The following is a 26488-nucleotide window of genomic DNA, read 5'->3' as shown; positions in this document are numbered from 1 at the left end:
GGGTCCGTGTCGGGTCAGATGCCTATATAGTGCCTTTGTTACAAGCTGAAAAGCTTTACTGTACTTTAAAAATGGACTCAACTATCTCATTTTATTTACACTCACTGGCCACTTTATTAGGTACACCTAGTCCCGGGTTGGACCCCCTTTTGCCTTCAGCACTGCTGTAATTCTTTGTGGTGCAGATTCAACAAGGTCCTGGAAACATTCCTCAGGGATTGTGGTCCATACTGACATGACAGCATCACACAGTTTCTCAGATTTGTCGGCTGCACATCCTTGATGTGAATCACCCATTCACCACATCTCAAAGGTGCTCAACTGGATTGAGATCTGGTGGCTGTGGATGCCATTAGAGTCCAGTGACCTCATTGTCATGTTCAAGACACCAGTTTGAGAGGCTCTAAGCTTTGTGACATGGCACGTTATCCTGCTGGAAGTAGCCATCAGAAGATGGTGGTCATAAAGGGATTTACACAGTGATCAACGATACACAGTTAAGCTGTGGTGTTTAAATGATGGTCAGTTGGTATTAAGAGGCCCAACGTGTGCCAATACCCCCTACATCATTACTATACCACCACCACCAGCAGCCTGAATTGTTGATACAAGACAGGATGGATCCCTGCTTTCATGTTGTTGATGTCAATTTCTCACCCTACCATCCGAATAACACAACAGAAATTGAGACTCGTCAGACCAGGCCACGTTTTTCCAATCTTCTTTTGTCTAGTTTTGTTGAGCCTGTGTGAATTGTACCCTCAGTTGCCTGTTTTTAACTGACGGGAGTGGCACCCGGTGTGATCTCCTGCTGCTGTAGCCCACCTGCTTCAAGGCTCGACATGTTGTGCATTCAGAGCTGCTCTTCTGCACACCTCGGTTGTAATGAGTGCTTATTTAAGTTCCTGTTGCCTTCCTATCAGCTCAGACCAGTCTGGCCATTTTCCTCTGGCCTCTGGTATCAATAAGGCATTTGATACCGTACCCAGAGATCTGCCACTGGCTGGATGTTTCCCCTTTTTCGGACCATTCTCTGTAAACCCTAGAGATGGTTGTGCGTGAAAATCCCAGTAAATAAGCAGTTTCTGAAATACTCGGACCAACCCGTCTGGCACCAACAACCAGGCCACGTTCAAAGTTGCTTAAGTCACCTTTCTGCCCCATTCCGATGCTCAGTTTGACCTTCAGCAGGTCATCTTGACAATGTCTACCTGCCTAAATGCATTGAGAAGCTGCCATGTGATTGGCTCATTAGATATTTATGTTAACAAGCAGTTGAACAGGCGTACCTAATAAAGTGGCCGGTGAGCGTATTTTCAAGATTTCATCATTTGTTTGATGTTTACTCGGCATTTTTCTGTTGTCAGAATTTTAGCAGCAAGCAGTCATCGGAGGCTGTAGGAATAAGAACTGGGATTCCCATGATCTAAATGTCAACAACGGGTAAACCAAATCTGTCTCCCTTCACATTTTGGCACCAGCACTGTGCATGTGTGTGCACAGTTAGTTAAAGAAAACCTTTGAACAAACCCAAAGTTACGTTTAATTCATCCTAATCTGTAGCAGGCTTATTAATTACTGCATTGTGTAATGAGTATGTGATAAGTTAAGGCAAAACTTGGTATATACGTTTCATTCATTGAGTGAAGTGACTTGAGGCCCAAATCCCAACCCCAAAGACCATATACTCTGACTGCAGTCTGCTCTCTCTATGCTGTCTGCTTTGACTGATGAATTGAAATGTGTTCAGGTTTCTCTTGATTCATCTGAACTAAATAACATTTTCTTTCCACAGACAGGATACAGGAGCTGCTGTTTCTTGTAACTCTTGTGACACAGGAGACGTGCTAAGCAGACATGAATGTCATGGAGAAAATGACCGTAGATATTAAGGAGGAGGACTGTGAGTGGGAACATGTGCACCATGAGAAGGGGAGTGTGGACATTAAAGAGGAGGATTATGAAGAGTTCACTGTGGGCATTAAGGACGAGCCTGAGGGAAAAGCCTTTCATCAGTGATAATATGCAGGGGCATAAATTATAAACCGAGTCAAGGAGGAAGACCCTCAGTCCGAGTCCATCTGTAAGTCTCGGTGTCGAGATGGAAGTGTAAGTGCATTGGCCTGCCCTCAGAGTAGCAACTGTCCTGTCCAGGAGAATTCAGCGAGTGTCAAGTCTGATACTTATTTAGACACAAAGACCACTGAGGAATTATCAAGGAGGACACTGGAAGGTCTGCCATTGTCTACAAATCAGTCTGGAGATGGTAAGCAAACCAAGTCTGAATATCAAAACCTGGCCGCACGTGAGCTGCTCTCCATAGCTCAACCCTCGCTGTCTGGCATTCTTATCCGGTGGTATGGAAAAGTGTCCAATCTCCTTGACATGGAAAGTCGTCATAATTGTCTACATGACAAAAGATTTGTACACATTTATCCATTCAGTATTTTGAACTCCAAAGTTTGTGTAAAGTATTTACATCTGTGTGTTTTTGGAAGCTCCAGGTTTACACAAATGACAAATGAATCACAAATGGCACAAAGGTGGTGCACAATGGGACCTTCACGCTCATCTATTTTTTTTTTAGCAGTTTCCTACCTTGGTCATTTCAGTTACTTTGTTTGTCACATCGGCAGAATGCCCCCTTGTCTTCATTTTTGCAGTGATTGTCCAACCACCACTGTGGCCCTTACAAAGGGGGCTTTTTTTATCCAGAAAGATAGAAAGGACTCACAAGTAGTACCTAATTATGTTTCATTATGTTATTATGTCTGTCGTATAACTGGCACCTTTGTGCCGTTATTTATTTGTGCCAAATAATTTTAGAGTAACACGGCATTCATCTTAAAGAAATAGCATAAAGGGTTAATACATGTGGGAAACCAAGTAAAGATCAAGTGAACAACAAAATGTACACTGAAATATAAGAATTGGTTTAGGAAAAACACTTAAATAAAGGATGTACCAGAAGAAAGGTTGTTGTCCTATACAAAAGGAGGACTAAGAGATGACTAAGAAATCAGCAGATGTTCTATAAACAACGAGAATGGACAATCGTGTTATGCACAGAAACGTCAAGTGTGGTTGCTCATCTCATAAGGTATAAGAAGAACCAGAATATAACAGAATAGACTTTTATTTTATACAAGTAAGCCCGCGATTCTCTAGAGAATCGTAAATCCAAGAACGGCAGTTTCTGTTCCATTCGATATTTGGATGGATGACATATCATGGAGGGTGGGTGCATCTGGGGAGATGTCATTTAATTAAATAAGCATATCTGTACTAAGGCGATTTCGTTTTGTGGAGACGTGATTCCGTTGCCTTTGCTGACACCGACTGCTGGCAGAGTGGAGCACAGTACGTATGCGCCTCGGTGGCAAGCCGCTGCGTGATTAAATATCATGGCGGGTGGGTGCGTCCTGGGACGGTTCATTTCAACATGGTTCTGTTATTGTCTTTCTTCATGCAGTCTCGTTTTTGTTTTTTTATAGCTGTGTCGTCGTATATGCGGTGGTGTGGGCGGTCACGTCCGGGTGGCTGTAGAACCTAAACCTCAGGTTTAGTTCACAGGTCATAGGCATGGTAAAGTTTCCATTTAATTCAATAACCCTATCTATATTACTAAACGACAGTTAATTTTGTTTATCCATACGGGCTCATTTTGTATTTCCGTTAGTTGAGCTCTTTCATTGTGGAGCCGTGATGTCTTTGCTTCTGGTGTGTGTGAAGCGCGTTGTAACTAAAGTGAAGTCGCTGCGTTTGACTGTGGGGCGCCGCGCCGCAGTGCGCATGCGCTTCGGTGCGTCCGCTGTGCATAAATTAACTGTTGTTTAGTAATATAGATAAATCATTTGGGTGTAAACCAATGAACCAACCAGAGTAAAATGTCTGATTGACGCTGTATGTAAATTCAGTAGTTTATAAAATGAACTTCTAGTCTTTGTTTTCTCTGACAATTCTGACCAGGCAGTAACAGACTGCTTTTGATGAACGCTCCCTTGTTATATGAATGTTGTTACAATATTGAGATTAATTGTCACTTTATCTGTTTAAACTGTATAAATCTGCAGTGGGTTGGCACCCTGCCCGGGATTGGTTCCTACCTTGTGCCCTGTGTTGGCTGGGATTGGCTCCAGCAGACCCCCGTGACCCTGTGTTCGGATTCAGCGGGTTGGAAAATGGATGGATGGAAACTGTATAAATTCTTTTCTGTAAGCATGCAGAGCTGAGCCAGATTTAGCACAGAGTGTCAGTATTCAGAATTGCTGGGCCAAGCAGTAGGATAAGACAGACAGGGCCAGCTGGAGGACTGTCGTCAGCCTGAAGGAGAACTGTGTGTTATAAAAACTTACTGTCTGATGTCAGCTAAAAGTTTGTACCCTTGTTTGGAAATGGGCTCTGTGCCATCTGGGGGCTTGCACGTAGAGAAATACTATAAAGCATCTTGGAGGATTGCCAGCCATTGGGAGACTTGACGCCCAGACTACAGGAGACTATGTCGACTTGGTCCGAGAAATCCTTCCAAACGCTGTGACGATGACTGCAAACTCCATACACAAGGTCCCCACCCTTGGACTGAGTACTGTGGTGTGTCTTCCCCATTAATTATGCAGCGTAAGCCGTTATTAAAGAGCTAGAATTATCCTAACTTGTCGTGTAAGCTTGTAATCGCCATTGCATGCTGAGTGGGGTAATACCATTTTAATTTATAATAATTTATAATTCAGGTTAATTAAAACGCCGCAATATAAAAGAACACATTTCCAGAGAGCTAATACCTCTCTTCAAAAAACATCCCTCTAAGACATTTTGCTGAGGAGTCATTAAAAGACACCATGGACAGCTTTTCTCCTGCCTGATTACTGAATTGTCCTGTTAGAGGATGTTTCTTTCTTTAATAAGATGTTAAATTTCGACCACATGATTCATTTGTGTAAACCTGGAACTTCCAAAGCAGAGATGTTTAAATATTTATGCAAACGCAAACTTTGCAGTGTTTCTTTTTCAGTTAAATATCTACAGAAAATGGTTTATTAGAGATTTGGAAATTTATTGTCACAGCTTAAGAGTTCATATTATAAAGACACTGGATAAATTATAGAAATATTATGCAGATAATTATAAGGACTTTCAAAGGGGATTGAATACTTTTGCATGTCTCTGTAAAGTATTTACCCACTTGGGAGATTTTACATTTTATTTTTCATAGGACCTTAAATCAGAGTCTTCTTCATCGTCTTTTAAAAAAAGAGGGGTAACCCTGGCGGTGGTGGTGTATGTTGGGCGTATTAGAATTGGAATTAAATGATTTTCACTAAATTGCTGCCACTTGTGAGGCCTTTACATCTGCTTCATACAGTTACTCACAATTTTGTTTTTTTTTTCCTCTACAGATATTAAATCTAATAACAAAAGCAATCCATCAAAGCATGTAAACCTAAATTCACATTGCTGTACTGAATGTGGGAAGCAGTTTTCAAAAGAAGAAACTCTTAAGAGCCACCAAAGAATTCATAGTACAGAGGGACCGTACCGCTGTTCTGAATGTGGGAAACAATTTTCGCACGGATGGTATCTTCAGATCCACACAAGAATCCATACTGGAGAGAAGCCGTACGGCTGTTCTGAATGTGGCAAAAAATTCTCCCAAAAGAGCTCGCTTCAGGCCCACATGAGAATTCACACTGGGGAGAAGCCATTTTGCTGTTCTGAATGCGGCAAACAATTTTTTCATAAGAGCAATCTGATCAGCCACACGAAAATTCATACTGGAGAGAAGCCGTTTTGCTGTACTGAATGTGGTAAAAGATTTTCATTCAGGCACAATCTTCAGAACCACACAAGGACCCATACTGGAGAGAAACCGTTTGTCTGTTCAGAATGTGGAAAGGAATTTGCAAGAAAGGGTGACCTTCAGGACCATGCAAGAATTCACACTGGGGAGAAACCATATTGCTGCTCATACTGTGGCAAAGGATTTGCACAGAAAGGTGATCTCCGAAGCCACACAAGAATTCACACTGGGGAGAAACCTTATGTCTGTTCTGAATGTGGCAAGCAATTCTCCAAATCAAGCTCGTTTCATCAACACAAAAGAGTTCACACTGGAGAGAAGCCCTACTGCTGTCCACAGTGTGGCAAACGATTTACCTACAATTATCGTCTTCAGACCCACTTAAGGGCTCACAGTGGAGAAATGCCATATTCCTGTTCTGAATGTGGGAAACGGTTCTCCTGCAGCAGCAGTCTTAATGTTCACCAGAGAATTCACACTGGAGAGAAGGCATATGCCTGTCAAGAATGTGGCAAACAATTCCTGAAAAAGGGCAATCTGGACAGCCACGCAAAAATTCATACTGGGGAGAAGCCATTCTGCTGTTCTGAATGTGGAAAAGGATTCACACGAAAGGTGGATCTTCAGAACCATGTAAGAATTCATACTGGTGAGAGGCCATATGGCTGTCCTGAATGTGGGAAACAGTTCTCCACAAGCAGTACTCTTTACACCCACAAAAGAATTCACACTGGAGAAAAGCCGTACTCCTGTTCTGAGTGTGGGAAACGGTTCTCTCACAAGGGCAATCTTCAAAGCCACACGAGAGTACACAGCAAATAGGACTACAGGATTTTAACTCGGAGTGACTGAATTTTGTATTGGTAAATACAGCTAGAGATTCTGGAAGGAGAGCTGAAATTAAGGAATGCAATAAGAGTGGAGAGAGGACAATAAGTAGTTGAGGTGCCACCTTGCTTACCCCCATTTATGGAAGCTGGATTTTTTTCCTTCAAAACTTTGCAAAAAAATAAGCTTTGAATATTCCAGGGCTGATGGTCCTATCAGATAAAAGATCTTCTGTTCAGGCTGGTTCTCGCCAGGATCCATCATGTTTAAGAGCTGCTCCCTGAATGAACCCTAACTTCCAGGTGCTTTATTCCTTATACAGTGGGTACGGAAAGTATTCAGACCCCCCCTTCAATTTTTCACTCTTTGTCATATTGCAGCCATTTGCTAAAAATCATTTAAATTAATTTTTCCCTCATTAATGTACACACAGCACCCCATATTGACAGACAAAAAAAAAGAATTTTTGAAATTGTTGCAGATTTATTAAAAAAGAAAAACTGAAATATCACATGGTCCTAAGTATTCAGACCCTTTGCTCAGTATTTAGCAGAAGCACCCTTTTGAGCTAATACAGCCAGGAGTCTTCTTGGGAAAGATGCAACAAGTTTTTTCACACCTGGATTTGGGGATCCTCTGCCATTCCTCCTTGCAGATCCTCTCCAGTTCTGTCAGGTTGGATGGTAAACGTTGGTGGACAGCCATTTTTAGGTCTCTCCAGAGATGCTCAATTGGGTTTAAGTCAGGGCTCTGGCTGGGCCATTCAAGAACAGTCACAGAGTTGTTGTGAAGCCACTCCTTCGTTATTTTAGCTGTGTGCTTAGGGTCATTGTCTTGTTGGAAGGTAAACCTTCGGCCCAGTCTGAGGTCCTTAGCACTCTGGAGAAGGTTTTTGTTCAGGATATCCCTGTACTTGGCCGCATTCATCTTTCCCTCGATTGCAACCAGTCGTCCTATCCCTGCAGCTGGAAAAACACCCCCCACAGCATGATGCCGCCACCGCCATGCTTTACTGTGGGGACTGTATTGGACAAGTGATGAGCAGTGCCTGGTTGTCTCCACACATACCTCAGTGCAAGACACATAACAGCCCGCACGGAGTTTGCTAAAAGACACCTGAAGGACTCTGAGATGGTGAGAAATAAGATTCTCTGGTCTGATGAGACCAAGATAGAACTTTTTGGCCTTAATTCTAAGCGGTATGTGTGGAGACAACCAGGCACGGCCTCATCACTTGTCCAATACAGTCCCCACAGTGAAGCATGGCGGTGGGCAGCATCATGCTGTGGGGGTGTTTTTCAGCTACAGGGACAGGACGACTGGTTGCAATCGAGGGAAAGATGAATGCGGCCAAGTACAGGGATATCCTGGACAAAAACCTTCTCCAGAGTGCTAAGGACCTCAGACTGGGCCGAAGGTTTACCTTCCAACAAGACAATGACCCTAAGCACACAGCTAAAATAACGAAGGAGTGGCTTCACAACAACTCTGTGACTGTTCTTGAATGGCCCAGCCAGAGCCCTGACTTAAACCCAATTGAGCATCTCTGGGAGAGACCTAAAAAATGGCTGTCCACCAACGTTTACCATCCAACCTGACAGAACTGGAGAGGATCTGCAAGGAGGAATGGCAGAGGATCCCCAAATCCAGGTGTGAAAAAACTTGTTGCATCTTTCCCAAGGAAGACTCATGGCTGTATTCACTCAAAAGGGTGCTTCTACTAAATACTGAGCAAAGGGTCTGAATACTTAGGACCTTGTGATAGTTCAGTTTTTCTTTTTTAATAAATCTGCAACAATTTCAAAAATTCTTTTTTTTGTCTGTCAATATGGGGTGTTGTGTGTACATTAATGAGGGAAAAAATGAATTTAATGATTTTAGCAAATGGCTGCAATATCGACAAAGAGTGAAAAATTGAAGGGGGTCTGAATACTTTCCGTACCCACTGTATGTAGAAGGAACCAGAAAGAGTGTGACTTTTGGTGGTGGGGGTGGAAGTTGATTCATAGTCAATAGTGATGTCATTGTATGATAGTGATAATGTGATTATTATTTTTTTTCTCCTCCAGTCTAGATGGAAACTGAGAAAGGCAGTTGCCAACTGTGCCACTTCTTTATCGGTCCGCTTATCAAAGGAAGTGAGACTCTTTTCAGGCTTGGGTGTGAGACATAAATAAAAATGCAGAGAGAAGACTCTGACGGTGCATGTTTCAGGTATCCACCAAAAATAATCTTTTGAGAATAAGGGGAATAGTGCAACCTCAGAGTGAATTCACCATTCATTTAAAACAGAAATGGAAACATTTTGTGGCTTGGATCGGTTCTGAAAAATTAAAATGTATTGGATAGTCCTCAAGACACCTGAGCCCCTCCTTTCCTCTGGCCGATGGGCTCTTGATAATCAAGTTGAATTCTTTTCTGATTGCATGTTGCCCTTCGTCAGTTCATTTTTTTGTTTCTTTCTTTGGTTGGGTTGAAGCATGGAGATTCCATTTATAATCTTCAGGTTCAGGTTGGAAATTATGATGTAGGCATTTAAATATTTTGCATGTCTTTTGTGATGCCAGTAAGGAGGGCACCATTATATTCACACTGCTATAAGAACAACCAAGTGTCAAAACACAATATGTCAACCAAATCTCAAAGTTGAGAGTTCAGATTTGAAAACCAGACACTCGCAACCTTTATAACATTGATTTGGGATACTGCCCCCCCCACCCCCCATGACGTCACATACTGTGCATGTCTGATTGTCCTACCCAAGAAACACGGGTAACAACTGCTAACAAAATATCCACTGAATGGCAGTTCCCACAGAAACTCAAGAAATGAATCATGGAAAGTTGTGAAAATATCTTCATCCTTGTAAAACTGAGTTGAAATTAACAATACAGTAATCCCTCTCTCCATCGTGGGGTTGCGTTCCAGAGCCACCCGCGAAAATAAGAAAATCCGCGAAGTAGAAACCATATGTTTATATTGTTATTTTTTATATATTTTAAGCCCTTATAAACTCTCCCTACACTATTATAAACATTTCATGCACAATTATACAGCATAAACCCTTTGTATTCTCTTAGATATTAGGTAAGATTCGTTGTTACATACAGTACAAACCTAAATATTATTTTAAAGATATCGAGCGTCTCCGATATCACATATGTTACAGCCATTACGACAGAAGGCCACCAGCAATAAATACTTCCAATGCAAGAAAAATTGTATACAGTGACACTAAACTATGTACATGTAATAAGTACTGTACGTAAGATAATTAATTATGGTTACTCACCAACAATGACACAACGACTTGTCCGATAACGATGAGTTTAATTTTACTGCACTACAAAGGATAGCGTTACAGCTCTTCTAAAGGAGCCTCTTCAGGCGACTGTGTAGCACCGCCATTGTACTTCTTCAGCACTCTTCAGTCCAAATCCCTAAAGCAGATTCCATCCAGACTCACTGCCTTATCACGTCCACTTGCAACTCGTTTTGCACCCTGGTTAAAGGACACTGCGGCCGTAGATCTTATATGCTTTTCCTCCTTTTTAAATAAAAAGAATCGTGGACTCATTGATGCTGTAATGGTGTCCTGCAGCGGTTTGTAGCGGTTTCCTTCCTTCAACAAATCCAAAACTTTTACCTTTTCTGCAATCATTTGCATCTTCTGTTGGCGCTTGGACACAGCCCCTGCAGCAGTAGCAGTAACGTGCGTTAATGCTGAATGAGTGAGATTACACTTCCTGGTTAATGCAGCACTCCGTCGCTGAGCTAATCAGCAGCACACAGGAACTTAAACGAAGGCTCTGATTGGGTAGCTTCTCAGCCATCCACCAATAGCGTCCCTTGTTTCAATTCAAATGCGTCCCTTGTTTCAATTCAAATGGCAAATCAACTGAGAAGCACACGTACTGTAGACCGCAGGACATCCGCGAAGCAGTGAAAAATCGCGATATATATTCACATATGCTTACATTTAAAAATCCGCGATGGAGTGAAGCCGCGAAAGACGAAGCGCGATATAGCGAGGATCACTGTAGATTAAAAATGTTAAGTGTCCTCAAAGAATATAATGAAAATAATTACAGAAACACTGGTCTACAAAAAACTTCTTTTTTGTTTGCCTACTGGGAACTTCAGAGCAGCTCCCTACGTTTTTCACACTGATAATGATTCTTTGATTCTTTGCATTTATTGTCGCTTTTCTCATACTCAAAGTGCTCAGCAATTGCAGGTTAATGGCCTTGCTTAAGGGCCCCAACAGAGAAGAGTCCCTATTGGTATTTACGGGATTCAAACCAGCAACCTTCAGATTGCCAGTGCAGATCCCCTAACCTCAGAGCCACACTGGTTTCATATATGAAATCAGAATGAAGCTAGCACATCAGGTTTTTGAGATACACATTGTTGTCGTTTTGACATGTTTGAATATCAATATATCAACACAATATCTAGAGTTTGGACTCTGTCCCACCAAATTGTTTTGCTGTGTTTCTTCTGAAAACAAAACCAGAAGTCTGTTACCTAGAGACACTTTAAAGCATATTTAGTCAATTTACATCAATATAAAAGCGAGGTCAGTGTGCTCAGTTGCTTTTGCGCTTGTACTGCACATTCCGTCTCTCTTTGCATGTGAACCAACAGTAGTCACCCATCATGCTCAGAGTACATTTTCCCCAATATCGGTTTTCCATCACCTTTGTATCTTGATGAAATCTTTCCCCATGCTCATCTCTGACATCGCTTAGATTTGGTGGAAAAAAGTCGAGATGAGAATGTAAAAAATGCATCTTCAGTGACATTCTGGGTACCATAAGCTGATCCGCTTTCAGCTTATTCTCCACAAGCTCAGCATAATTCTCTGCTCTGTGACTACCAAGAACATTTCTGGACAACCTGCACGAATGAGGGTGCTGATTCAGTTTTCCTTTTTCAACTCATCGTTAAGCATCAGTTCACCGATTTCCGGGCCAACAAAAACACCTTCCTTCATTTTGGCTTCGCTTTCTCGAGACCAAACTTACTTTCTTAAATGCTGAAAACGCATTGCCTTTACTGTCCAGTCACCCTAATTGTCCAAGACCTGGAACATATAACTAAAAAACGGATGTGCTGGACGAAAAGTAAGGGGAAGTGAAATTTGTTAAAGTACAGGGGAAAGAATCCAGTAGCAAAATGCTTGTTGACCAGTGTAATTATTAACATCCCCTGCTAGATTTCAGAAATTTTGCAGGGCATTTCTGCTGAAGGCTCACCTTCCTGTTTGTGATCCTCGCTTAGAGTTAACCTGCAGTTCTTCCTTTTTTAGTTTCTTCTCCAGCTCCCCCTGTGTGTTTTATGCTTTGACTCAATTTAAATTTCTCGAATACAAGCATTTAGCTCGGTCTTTGTGTACACCGTTTTCATATTTGCTGACATTCCCTTTTGCTAGCAGGTAATTCGGAGAACTTGACTGGAACTAGAAAGTACAGTAGATCTTAACTGTTTGTCCAGCAGATTCCTTTTGGATTCTTGTGAGTGACACAACACCTATTCTTGGGTGAGTGACATTTTTTAATTCTTTCTTTGTGTTACAAAATTTTGGCTATGATGCATCATAGGCTGGATTACCTTGGTAATAACTAATAACTAGTCTCATCTTATGATCCCTTCCATTACAAAGCTGCTTCTCTCTCAAACTTGGCAGAAAATGGCCCAGGGTGATGTCCGATTCAATGTACTCATTGAAGAAGGGAATAACAAATGAGACGGCAAGTGTGAGTTTACGCTGAAAGGGGAAAATGGCTAAGAAAGACTTTTAGGGTCAGGAGATGGAGAGGGAAAAAAACCTCATAATTATGAACGAGGCAAAGTTCGAAACAGCAGGAAAACCTTAACAAAGCTCAAAACGTGTTTTTGATGTTCTCCAATGATAAATGGGGATGTTTGGTGTATTTTATTCGTTTTTTTGTAACTTCTCTGCGGAGTTTTTTTGCAATTCTTTTAATGCGATCCACCGGCTAGGGCGTACAGTACTACATCTCTGGGTTCACGGTTCTAGAGGCTGATCCTCCAATTAGCTGTGAACCGCGCAGTCGCACTGAGGGTAGGGAAGGCTGCAGGGATCTGTGGTATCCGGGGTGAACTTCTCCAGGCTGGTGGTACGGCTGGCATTGCAAGCAATCTTTGCTTCCATTTGGGAGACTGGCATCATCCCAACTGACTGGAATATGGGACTTGTCGTCCCTATCTGGAAAGGGAAGGGTGATCATCTGGATTGTGAGGGATAACACTGCTCTCGGTGCCGGGTAAGGTCCACGGTAGGGTTATGAAGACCTGAGTGGCTGGACCAGGCCAAGGGGATGCCCACATAACCACACCAGATAGATGGTCATTTCTAGAGGGTGGGACTGGACTGTGTGTCTGCCTTGGGAGGGGGGGGTTGCCAGCTGGGACCCCGAGTTGTTTCGTACTGTGGCAGTGTGCTGTGTGCTTTCCAAAACTGACCTGAGCTAAGCACACCAAGTGAGGTTTTTGAACTCAAGGAATTTAATATTCTCTGTCCTTTTTTTCCCAAAAAAAGGAATCTTTTTTTTTTTTTTTTTATAAATTTCCCACAATGTCATATTGTGATGTTCCCATCTTCCGTTGCCTGTGTAATTTCCCCAGGATTGCGTGATGTGTCATGTTAATGCTTGGTATACAGTTTCCTTATTTGTTTTCTAGCTTAAGATTTTTGAATTTTGTCTAACATTTTTGGCTCTGATCTGTAGTCCTAATATCAAACCCAAATGGATTTGGATTTTTTTTTTCACCCTCTTATTTTATCTCATGACTCTGTAATTAAAAATTGTTCACTGCTTTTTGTTGAGATAGAACAGTGTAACCATAAATCATGCCAACAGTTCTTAATTAGAGGCACATTAAATGATGCACCAAATCCTTACCGCCAGCCAAAAGTTATAGCAGTAAGATCTCACCCTGGTCTTTGGATATTGTTTTAAACCCACAGTCTTGGACAACCTGGAATCTGCAATGATAACAACAAAAGAATATTTTAAGTCTCGGTGGAGGAGCAGAATCAACACAAGTTCACACTGGTAAAGAACAATTATCCCTCTCTTTCAATTTTCTAAGTCTCTGATTCATGCTATTTGGTATGGAATTTGTTAAAGTGGTGATAATGCGCCATCTGTTGAAATGAAAAATGTATTTTATTACTATGCACATTACAAAATACATTCTGAGAGGTGGTGCATTGCAAACTTGGGAGTTCAACCCATCTTAGACGGGTAGCACAGCTAGTGCTGTATAGAAAGTTAAACGAAACAAAACAGCTTTAAAGTGATACTGAAAGTAGAGAACTCCTGTATATAATTACATTCAACATTTTCCTAAATAACAGAAACTTAGAAAAAGTTGAGAATCAAATGTGAAATCAAATAATAAAATCTTGTCAAAAATAGTAAGAGGAATGACCCTAATTGTGACATTAGGCTGCTTTAACCTTAAACTTCTCTTAAGTTGTTATGGAAAGAAGGATATTTTATTAAAGTGAAGCCGTGTGTTGTCCAGGGCCTGCACCTTTGAAAAGGCTTCAATCTGCAAGTGGCTGAGGGAAAACCATATAAAAGTGCTCTAAAAAGTCAGAACAAATGTTTCTTTCAAAAGGCAGCTTTAATAAATAGGTGCTATTGTTCAAGTGCATTTTTCATTTAATTGTCTAGTTGTCCTTTCCATCTTATTTTTAGTTATGGTGTTGCTTATGATTTCTCTTTTTGTTTGTTTGTTCACTTTTCAGTATTACGCTCATTATGTGCTTGGTGGTATTTTCTTATTATGTGCCTCGCGCACTGTTGCTGGAACTTTTGTATCAGTTTGAATGGCTTTGGTTCCTGCTATTTTTAATTCCTTTTACTTTGAGTTTAGTTTACTGTTTTTGGTTTGTGGATTGACTTTTATTTTTTTTGGTGATTTCCTTTTATGTCCTTAATTTGTCACCTTTTTTTCTGTGATCTTGGTTTTGAAAAATATGGTTTCTAAATAAATCTTCAAATCTTTCAAAGAACATTTTTTTTTTTTTTTTTTTTTCTCCCATCTTTTTGGATTTCTATTGAGATTTTGAGTTTACTCAGCTTGTACTACTGCCACACATGAAGTTTTCTTTATGTTGAATATGTCTTGTTTATTATATGCTGTCAACAACACTGATGGATCAGATTTCAAGTTGTAAATATGAGGTCTGTGGCTTTAAACTGGGTGTACGTGTAAGTGGAGGGGCTTATGGGGAATGTCGTTTGTATTTTCAGGCACAGTAGATATAAAAACTGGAAGAGGAGGTGATGAAGTCTTGTGACCTTCATACATACTTGATCATCACAAGCACCAAGAAAGCAGCTTAGCAATAGGATGGGACAGCTTAGCCATCAGTTAAATAAATACGCTTGATGGGTTGAATGGTCTCTTCTTTGTCAGATATATATATATATATATATATATATATATATATATATATATATATATATATATCTATATTAATAAAAGGCAAAGCCCTCACTGACTGACTCACTCACTGACTCACTCATCACTAATTCTCCAACTTCCCGTGTAGGTGAAGGCTGAAATTTGGCAGGCTCATTCCTTACAGCTTACTTACAAAAGTTAGGCAGGTTTCATTTCAAAATTCAAAGCGTAACGGTCATAACTGGAACCTCTTTTTTGTCCATGCAAGTGAAAGACATCATAGCTACAGTTTAGAAGAATTTAAAAAAATCAAAAACAAGAAATCCTGAGATTACTAAAGGACCACCCCCGCCCCCCAAACTCAATCGGATGTCAGTGCCCACCATTTCCATTGCGGTTCCTGGCATCCTTTCACCTGTGATCAGTTGTAATGAGTGTGATCAGTGAAGCTGTTCCTGGTCCATTCATTCCCTTACTTGGTAGTGCAACTGTCAGCAAACAACTGACTAGGGTGGCCAGCCACTTTCAAAAGATCTCAGGGATAGAGTTGTGGACAGATAAGGCAGGAGATGGAGACAAAAACATCTCAAAGGCTTTATCAATCCTAAGGAGCTCAGTAAAGTCCATCATAAAGAAGTGGTGAGTGTTTGGTACTACTAAGACCCTCCCCGGATCCGGCCGTCTCTCCAAACTGGATGGCAAAGCAAGGAGGAAACTGGTAAGAGAGGCAACCGAGAGGCCAGTGGCCACTTTGAAGGAGTTACAGGATTTTATGTAAAGAGTGGTCATTAATGGTGTGCATGTGACAACAATTTCACAAGTGCTCCACAATTGTGACTTGTTTGGGAGGGTCACACTTCTCAAGAAAGGCCACATAAGTCTCGTCTGAGCTTTGCCAGAATGCACCTTGAAGATTCTGATGCCAAGTGGAAAAAGGTCTTATGGTCAGATGAGACCAAAATCAACTATTTGGCCTCAATACCAAACGGTCCACCAATGCAGCTCACCATCCACAACACACCATACCTACAGTTAAGCATGGAGGGGGCAGCATCCTGTTGTGGGGGGCCTGGGGCACATCACATTCTGGAGGAAAACCTGCTACCCTATGCCAGAAAGTTGAAGATGGGCAGAATGTTCACCTTTCAACACGACAACAACCCGAAGCACACAGCAAAATGAACCACCCAGTGGCTGAAGGAGAAAAAAGTGAATGTGCTGGTGTGGCCAGTCAGAGCCCAGACCTAAATCACAGTGAAAATCTGGGAAAGATCTGAAGATAGCAGACCACCAACGCTCACCATCCAGTGACAGAACTTACAGTTAAACTGTAAAGAGAGTGGGGGGCAAATATTGAGTGGGCTCAATCTAGATGTGCAAAGCTGATAGAGAAGAATCAACAAACTCAAGGCTGTCATTAAAGCAACAGGGGGTTCAACAAAATGACATTGATATGGGGGGGGCGTCCTTTATTCATCTCAGTAGGTCTTGTTTTTGATTTTTTTATCATTTTTCTGAACTGTAGCTGGGGATGTTTTTTTTTTTTGTAAATCGTTAATATTTTAATCGTGATTATCAGTCTCATTTTTCAGGTGTTCTGGTTATTTCATTCATTATTTACTAACTAATGGGTCAGACTCTGAAGTAGTTGCAGCTTTCATCATCCTGGGTGTCTGCTCTGCTTGTTGCTAATTGTCACTATTAGGGTTAAATGAAGAGAGCAAACTAAACAGGAAAAGTTTAAGAGCATATAATAAAATAATATGGATTATTAATAGTAATAGGAAAACAGAGATTGAAGCATTTCAAGCTATAGAAAGTACTACTAGGGTGTTGTACCGTGTTATCATTAGGGGTGTAAGTGAGAAGTCGGGCAAAATGACATTGACATTGGGGGGCTGATCCTTTATTAATCTCAGTAGGTCCTGTCTTTTATTTTTTATAATTCTTCTGAACTGTAGCTGTGATTTCTTTCACTTGGATGTTAGAGGTTACATTGAGTAAGTAAAGCTGGGAAGAAATATTGGTTTGTGTGTTTTCATTTAAGGCTGTGTAGATAAGGCGCTATATAGGTGCCTGACCCGGCACAGAACGACACAGAGGCACGTATAAAACAAGGACTTTTATTTTCTTCTTCACCCGTGGGCGCACATCTTCACCGTGACCCACAGGCAATACACAGTCCCAAAAAGCACTCTTTTCCACACCACAATAGCACAATTCTCTTTCTCTCTCCCACCACTCCTCCACAAGCATAGTCCTCCTCCTCCCGACCCTGGCTCCTCGAGTGGTGGTGGCTGGCCCTTTTTATACCCCACCCGGAAGTATTCCAGGTGCTTGATCACCTGGGCCTAATTGCATTTCCGGGTGGGGCTGACGAGTCGACCAGCCTGGCTGCCAAGTCCATGCAGCTCCCCCTGGCGGCCATCCAAGCCCCCAACCAGGCTGTGGAGGACTCCATGTCCCATGGAGCCATGCGCCAGGCTGGGGAATCATCGTCCGCCAAGGAGGCTGCCACCAAACGTCCCGGGGGAGGTATTGAGCTGCCCATGGTGGCTTCCCCCGGAACAGATGCAGTAGGGGCGTCCCTGCCGGGCATGGGACCCAGCTGTCCTTCACAGCTGTAAAGGAAAAAAAGAGAATATTTCAAAGGGGGGGATTCTTTTCTATACCCACTGTATATATTTATTTTATATTTATTTGTGTATATAGATATATGGATAGATGGATGAATAAGAGATAGAGAGCTATATCTGCCTTTAGATGTAAAGTTTTCTTACTGGAGTGAGGAGGGGTCTCTCTCCCTCACTTTCTCTCATATATATTTTCCAGGCTCAGTTAATGGTCTTTAATCTCAGCCCATTGTATTCCTCCAGGTTAGCTGGCCTGCAATTTCTGAGATGTTGTATTTACTGCAGGTTATAGCTCGTAATGATAACTGTTTCTTCTAAAGAATACTTTTTTTATCATAATATCATCACAACAAACAAGCCATCAATATGTGGTTTCTAGGAGAACATCAGGCCGGCCTGAAGCAAAGGAAATTTCAAAAGAGCTGTGTGGTGCTGAGGTGTCACCTGCTGTGTGACACTGGATGAAGAGTGAGGATCTGGTGTTCCTTTTGATGAAATGACAGCAGCGTTTGTTCTGGTAAATGCTGCTCTATTCTGGTGTTTCCCTTTTCTCTCCTTTCTTTGAAACGTGTGGTCCTTTTCTGTTAATTTATGCATCTGTGCACCTGACGAGAGAAAAACATCCCACCTTCAAAAAAAAAAAAAAAAAAAAAAAAGGTCAAACGTTGTAATTGATGACGTCCTTGCACTCTTCTTCAGGTTAGTTTTTAATAGATGAGGACATAGGACTGGCAAACACAACACTTACAGTACGTACATACATTGAACAAACACAAGTGACATTTTATGTGACCCTGCAGACCACACTTTTAAAATCTGGATGTGTGTGCAGAAGGCTACACCCCTCAACTGGCCAGAGTTCAACAATTAATTTGTGGACAGATGATGTTGGTTTCCATTTGTGTAAATGAGTTTCAATCTGCTTTGTTTTCCTGTGTTTAAACAAATCTGTGTCAGATCATGTATGTGTACTTGTTGTCTCTTTAGTAGTTTGTAATGTTTATCGTCACATTTTTTCCCTAAAAACTTGTCACAGCACTTTGTGTCGGCACTCGGTGCAGGACACTAATCCAAAAAAGAAAAAAAGAGAAAAACATGAATTGAACTCAAGGCCGAGTGTCCTCACAGGTGGCACAGTGGTAGTGCTGCTGCTTTGCAGTAAGGAGACTATGGAAGATTGTGAGTTCGCTTCCCGGTTCCTCCCTGTGTGGATAGCACTTTGAGTACTGAGAAAAGCGCTATATAAATCTAATGAATTATTATTAAATGGGAAGACCAGTAATTTATTGAGTTTACTAATGTAATAAAAATCTGAATTGGCATAAGCCACCCTGTTTCGGGTGTTCATAAGACATGTTGTAGCGGGGCTACATAGTTACAGTGTTGTCAAATGTTAGTACTACATGCGACTTGTTTCCATCTTCCCGTTTGCTGTTTACGTGTGTGTCAGTGAATGCCGATGATGGAAGGAGACCGCAGCCCCAAACCGTCACAGGACTATTTAAGCAATCAGGAGGGAATAGCCAGGGGGGAACGGAGAGGAGAAAGAAGGGGACTATTTTTTCACAATCACGGATCAACTTACCTGCTGTTTTTTCACATCGCGCTTTTACAATCGTTTTTTTTTCATTCCGCCGGACTGTCTTCCATCCCTCATCTGCAGAGACCCCGAGGTCGGATCGTCATCCACCACGCGCCGAGGAATCACGGTGATGTTGCTCCAATTGCCGGGAAAATCAAACAACTCACTTATCTCTAGTTCAGTCATCCGTCTTCAGGACTGTTTTATAACCAGACTCTAATTCACGATCATACATTCCGTATATCATTCATTGTTGTTGTTCGTTGTTTGTTATATGTTACAGGGGCAAGGGAGGGTTTGTTGTATTTATATATGGTGGTGTCTTGTTGTTGCTGTGGTGGAGGGATATTTATATATGTATACATTTCTATTTTGCATTTGTCTTGTTGTTTCATTTAATACAATTAATCAGTTTAATTTTACATACCTGCTTTTCTGTTGTGCTTATATTTACACCGTCGATTTGTGGGGAAAAGTTGAATTTGTTAGAGGTACGGTTTGACAGTTCGATTCAAACTCAGTAAATTATCCAGGCCACAGGTCTTGGAGGTGTAGCTGCCGGCTGGGTACGGGGTCGGCCGTTACAAGGTAGTGATTTAATTCAGGAGAGAGAAGCTACATAATAGACAAAAAGAGTTGTAGTGCAATTGAAATGTTTCAAGTCTAATGGAAATGTGCCATTTGTCACCCTCTGACTGAGGTCCATAGACCACCAGGAAAGGATCATACATTGAAAATAACATATTTGTAATCGCTGACCTTAAAATGGTCTGAAATGATTTGAAGTTTTGATCTTTTGTTAGTTTTCTGGGAGTGGCTCTTAGGACCCCCCATTAAAGATGTGGTCCTATTCATGACAGCCAGCCTTGAAATAGCAAAGACCACCCGTCCGTGTGGCCGCATTACTGATCCACTTTTTTTTTTTTGGAAGTTTTGTGACTAGAAGTAACTTTTAACCCCTTGTATCCCATTAGCAATCTGTTGTTGTGACCTGCACCACTTCAAGGCCTACTGGTTTACTCTTTAGGTGTCATTTCCTGCACAAAATTATAATGCAAAAATGGACCACAAGTGAAGTTTCTTTGGGTCTAAACAGCCAAAATTGGGGAATGTGCCAAAAGAGCACATCAAGAGGAATCGAAATGTACTCCCTCATACCGGTGCCAGACCAAACAAAAGATTTTTAAAGGTAATTCTTACGAACACACAAAGAAACCAAACCAAAGTACAACGGACGCACATTTATTTTCTCAAATAGTCAAATTGACTGAGAGTTGTGCAGTGCATGTGTTGGTGTCAATGTTTGTGTGCTGATGCCCTTGGGCTATTGTGAGGATTTATGTATCCGTCTTGTATTCTTAGCATGTATGATTATTATTAAGTAAGATTATTAGTTTCAACTACCATACCATTGTGTAATCCCACTTATTCTGAGCATGAAGGTGGGGGGATGAAGCACAACACACACAAGGCAGGAACAATCCCTGGACGTGACTACGGCCCATCACAACATCTAAAGAACACACACTCAGCAGGCCAGTTTAGCGTCACACATCTACCTAAACTGTATGTCTATGGAAAGTAGGAAGAAATCTGAGCACCCAGAGGAAACTTTCACAGACACAATGCGAACAAGCCAACTCTAAGTATCAGCTAATAAATAGATAACTCCTCATGCGGTGAGGGATTATGTGTAAATCTTTGAAACAGATGTTAATATCCTGTCCTGTTCTAAGCAGTCATTGTGTGTGAGGGGATATGTGACAAAAGTCCTAAATATGACATCGGCTTTAACAGACCTGCCATTGCTGGGTCCAAACATTATTGTGACAGGAAATGGGGGGGACCGTGTAGATAAAGTTTTGTGTGACCGAAATGTCTGCACAGACTCTTGAATGAAAGTTTATAATGTGCACTTGAATCGTGATGTCTGAATTGTTTGATGTGTCATTCTAAATTGGTGGAGCAGAGGGGGAAGCCAAAGAAAAACGGGTCTTTATGCCAGACACTATGGAGGGCATTGTAAATTATTTATTATATAGAAGTATATATGTACAGGGTGAGTAAAAGTGGTTTACAGTTGTTTGTATAGGAAAAAAAAGACATGCAGGTTATTTATGATTACAGTGATCCCTCGCTATATCGCGCTTCGCCTTTCGCGGCTTCACTCCATCGCGGATTGTATATGTAAGCATATGTGAATATATATCGCAGATTTTTCGCTGCTTCGCGGGTTTCTGCAGACAATGGGTCTTTTAATTTCTGGTACATGCTTCCTCAGTTGGTTTGCCCAGTTGATTTCATACAAGGGACGCTATTGGCAGATGGCTGAGAAGCTACCCAACTTACTTTCTCTCTCTCTCTCTTGCGCTGACGTAGGGGGGTGTGAGCAGGGGGGCTGTTCGCACACCTAGACGATACGGACGCTCGTCTAAAAATGCTGAAAGATTATCTTCACATTGCTTTCTTCTGTGCAGCTGCTTCCTGAAGGACATGCTGCACGGTGCTTCACATACTTAAAAGCTCGAAGGGCACGTATGGATTTTTGATTGAAAAACAAACTCTGTCTCTCTCTCTCTCTGCTCCTGATGGAGTGGGTGTGAGCTGCCGCCTTCAACAGCTTTGTACCGGCGGTGCTTCGCATACTTAAAAGCTCAAAGGGCACGTATTGATTTTTTTATCTGTCTCTCTTTGTCTGCTCCTGACGGAGTGGGTGTGAGCTGCCGCCTTCAACAGCTTTGTACCGGCGGTGCTTCGCATACTTAAAAGCCAAACATACCTATTGATTTGTCTGCTTTTCTCTCTATCTCTCTGACATTCTCTGCTCCTGACTCGCACTCCTTTGAAGAGGAAGATATGTTTGCATTCTTTTAATTGTGAGACGGAACTGTCATCTCTGTCTTGTCATGAAGCACAGTTTAAACTTTTGAAAAAGAGACAAATGTTTGTTTGCAGTGTTTGAATAACGTTCCTGTCTCTCTACAACCTCCTGTGTTTCTGCGCAAATCTGTGACCCAAGCATGACAATATAAAAATAACCATATAAACATATGGTTTCTACTTCGTGGATTTTCTTATTTCGCGGGTGGCTCTGGAACGCAACCCCCACGATGGAGGAGGGATTACTATATTCCAATAGCTTTATTAACTCGAAAGAATGGCACAGTGTACTTGGGCACCATCTCGTCAGCACTGAAATTACCAGCCTTCGTTATTTACACATTCTTCTAGTCTTCTTGCTAATAACAATAGGAATAAGAAGAAGATAAATAATACAAACCGCCGCGGTGGCGTAATGGTATCAGCTCCTGACTAGGAATCAGAGAGTGGCGAGTTCGATCCTGCACGGCTCCACTTCAAGAAGTGAACTGCTCTTATTCTTTCTGGGCGACACGGTGGCGCAGTGGGTAGCGCTGCTGCCTCGCAGTTAGGAGACCTGGGGACCTGGGTTCGCTTCCTGGGTCCTCCCTGCGTGGAGTTTGCATGTTCTCCCCGTGTCTGCGTGGGTTTCCTCCGGGCGCTCCGGTTTCCTCCCACAGTCCAAAGACATGCAGGTTAGGTGGATTGGCGATTCTAAATTGGCCCTAGTGTGTGCTTGGTGTGTGTCCTGCGGTGGGTTGGCATGCTGCCCGGGATTGGTTCCTGCCTTGTGCCCTGTGCTGGCTGGGATTGGCTCCAGCAGATCCCCGTGACCCTGTGTTTGGATTCAGCGGGTTGGAAAATGGATGGATGGATAAATAATACAATAATTAATAATCCAAGAAAACACTGTTTCACGGACTCACAGCTACAAACCTAGTTTTCCCCAACCCTGTATATATAAATTGGAAACTTTTGCAAAAGAAATGCTCTAACTATATGGCCCAACTTTTTGGGGATACCTGACCATCCCATTTTCATTCCCACACATCCCATTTCAAAACCCGTGGACATTCATATGGAGATCCCTCCAGTCTTCTTTCCATACAGTTCTGAGGTGTCTGTGCAAATTTGTGCCAGTTCAGCCGAAAGATCAGACAAGAAGCCTCGGCTCACCAGTTCATCCCAAAGGTGTTCGATAAGGGCTGAAGTCAGGGCCCTGTACAAGCGTCTTAAGTTCCTCCATGTCTTTATGGACCCGGGACACAGGCAAGCTGGAGCAGAAAGGGGTCTTCACAAACTGAAGTGCACGATTGCCTCAAACGTCTACCTGACACAGCATTAACGGCAGCCTTCACTGGACCAATGGACCAGACCCCAACCCTGCCGTTATCTGTCCTCTACCAGACCTCACAGTCCTGAAGGTGGTGTTGATCTTCTGGCATCCACCAAGCCCAAGCTGGTCCATCAGACTGCCACATCATGAAGCAGGATTCCTCTCTCCACATTTCCACTGCTTCTGTGGTGTCCTACTTTATAGTCGGGGGGTCTCCAACTCCAGTCCTGAAGGGCCACAGTGGCTGCAGGTTTTCATTCTAATGCTTTTCATAATTAGTGACTAGATTTAGATTTTGCTGCTAATTAACTCTTTGCCTTAATTTTAATTGATGCACAACTTAAGATGCAGGCCCCTTAATTCTTTCTTTATTTTCTTAATTAGCAACCAAACAATATTAATACACAAAATGAACCAACGCATAAACAACAACCTGCGTCCATCACACAATAACTGAAAATGAAGAAAGGTGAAGGCCTCAGTAATGTTCATCTGCTCAGGTCCACCACAACACATTTTGACAGCCAGCGCTCTTAAAAAAAGAAAATCAACAGTTTTAGAAATGTCTGCCATGGCAGAATGAGCGTCATGGAATTAAATAAGTTTAATTAGCAACGAGAATCAGGTTCAAATTAAGAAACTGAAGTAGGTTGGAGTTTGAGGCCCCAGCTTAGCTGGTCATCTGTTGGCTCACTTCTCATTAAATTTATGTTTAGGTGCCGTTTAAGGAAAAAAGAATCAATTTATTGGTCAGAGTCAATAAAAAGAAAGGGAAATAGTTAATTAGCAGCAAAAAATGGTCATGAATGAAAACTTGCAGCCACAGTAGCTCTCCAGGACTGGCTTTGGAGACCCCTGCTTTATTGCCCTCCAGCTGATGCCTGGCATTGTTTTAGTGGTCTCAGGCTCAACCATGGAAGCCCCTGGCACACAGTTCTTTAAAGCGATGTTGTTTCCCGGGGCAGTTCCATACGCTGTTGTGAGTGATGCCTGTCACAAGTCGTCTACTAAAGCAGATAGCCTGCTAGGAGTTTGGACCCAAGGGTTTAATAAGAGAGGCACATGTAATAAAAAAAAAATACATTTTTGGGGTCTTGTTCAAAAAGCGGACGCCACTTGTTTTTAAGATTAGGCACCTACTCTAAATTTTTAAGATTAGGGACTGTGGTGCACCTGGCCTTACCCGCACAAACCGTAAGGGTTTGTAGTAGGGGTAGGCCAGTCAAAGAAAAGCGCTATATAAATGTAATGAATTATTATTATTATTATTAACAAGAAGGAGATGGCGTCCGCTTTTTGAACAAGACCCCATTTGTGTTCCTCAATAGCTTATTTAAAAACAAAACAAACAAAAAATCACAAGTTAGTGTAATATTTACTGGGGAAAAGTATATGATACACTAAACAACAAAATTTATTCCAGAAATAAAACCACTCATATTGTGAGAATGATGATGATGATGATAATAAAAAAAAAAAAAAAGAAAGATGGAGTAAGAAAAACAAAACATAGGCTCTTACCCGGTAAAGGGTATTAGCCGCCTTAAAAAAAAAAACTACAAAAAAAGTGGACTCTGCTTAAGTCCATTCTATAAATGCAGCTCCTCAAAGCAAACAAACAAACAAAAACAAAATCTCCAGAGCTGTTTTTGGTTCACGGGAAGCTGCAGCTGCTCCTTACCAGCAACCTACTGCTCTGCCAGCAGCCTCCTGTACGTGTGGCGCACCTCGCACGCACGCGCACACACACACTCTCGACCTGACCCGCCTCCTCCGTCCAGACGAAGATGACTCAGTTCTCCCGTACAGCGTATGGAGGCAAACAGGGAGATACCATTTCGGTCATGCAGGGGGAATTGCGCACTTCAAACAAACATGCAAAGCGTCACGAACAAAATAAACGTACTAGATCACTAACTAACATAAAAAAAAATCAATTTCGGGTAAACTTGAGATTACTAAGAAAAAAAAAAAAGAAAAGTAAGAAGGTGATGTGTACACCCACCGCTAGCCAAGATGGACTCCCCTGCGGCTGTCTTTCTGGATTCCCAGATATCCACGATTGCGCTTAGAGTCGGCGCCAGCTATTAGACCGTGCATACTATACGCGAGGCAGAACGTCCAAAACCTTGTGTTTATATTTATATATAGCTTTTTTCCCATTTTAAGCCCGCTAATGTCATTTATTGCGGTTCCTGTTAATGCCTATGGAGTGTCTTGCTGCTGGCTGTCCGGTTGCGCTTCCTGGTCAGGCTGTGACATCACAATGCCACACACGATAGGCCATTTTTATTGCTTCAGCACTGAGCAGCTCCGCTCTGTAAATGTCCGTGGTCTACCATTTCGTGTTGCTGCTCCTCGATGTTCCCACTTCACACTAATAGCACTGACAGCTGACCAGGGCAGATCTATTAGTAACAGAGGCTTCACGTAAGAGACAAAGGTGACATCCTATGCCAGTCCACATTTAAAAACAGACTGCGTAGCTAAGTGTTGATTTCGATGACCTGTTGATTACATCTTGCCTGAAGAAGGGGCCTGAGTTGCCTCGAAAGCTTACATATTGTAATCTTTTTAGTTAGCCAATAAAAGGGGTCATTTTGCTTGGCTTTTCTCTACGATGACCTGTTAACAAAGAGAGACCTGAACGCAATCATCTCAGGGGTCCTGATACGTCTGGTCGCAGAGTGTACATTTTCATTATGTCAGTTCCTTTTGCAGGTTCAAAACATTTATAAGATAGTAGGAACTGCGTGTTTCAGAAAGGACGGGATGTTTAACACTAAATGTTTGCTCGTTTATTGAAAACAACGCGAGGAGAAAGGGCTGTGACAATGGGAGCTTAGCTGACACAGAGAGAACACCAGGCAGAAATGGCACAAAGCGCATGAATTACCGTGACAGACATTAGAATTCAATCAAAGCCCTGAGTGTTTCAGCGCGGATCAACGGGCATTTCTGTATTAAATTGTGCATGAAAGGTGAACTGGCGAGCCAGACTTGGCCCA

General features: G+C 42.0%; 2 protein-coding genes across 2 annotated transcripts in view; both read left to right on the top strand.

Annotated features, from left to right (window-relative positions):
- The window catches only part of LOC114665328 (zinc finger protein 845-like), a 118298-nt gene that overhangs the window by 32717 nt on the left and 59093 nt on the right, over positions 1-26488 (top strand). The window lies entirely within an intron of this gene.
- LOC127529247 (gastrula zinc finger protein XlCGF26.1-like) lies at positions 1858-6755 on the top strand. The gene is made up of 3 exons (XM_051932335.1): positions 1858-1974; positions 2041-2266; positions 5397-6755. The coding sequence occupies exons 1-3, from the start codon at positions 1858-1860 to the stop codon at positions 6617-6619; spliced, it is 1566 nt and encodes a 521-aa protein (XP_051788295.1). The 3' UTR covers positions 6620-6755.

This window comes from Erpetoichthys calabaricus, chromosome 1, assembly GCF_900747795.2.
Source record: "Erpetoichthys calabaricus chromosome 1, fErpCal1.3, whole genome shotgun sequence".
Taxonomy (NCBI): Eukaryota; Metazoa; Chordata; class Cladistia; order Polypteriformes; family Polypteridae; genus Erpetoichthys; species Erpetoichthys calabaricus.
This window is presented reverse-complemented; position numbering and strand designations above follow the sequence as displayed.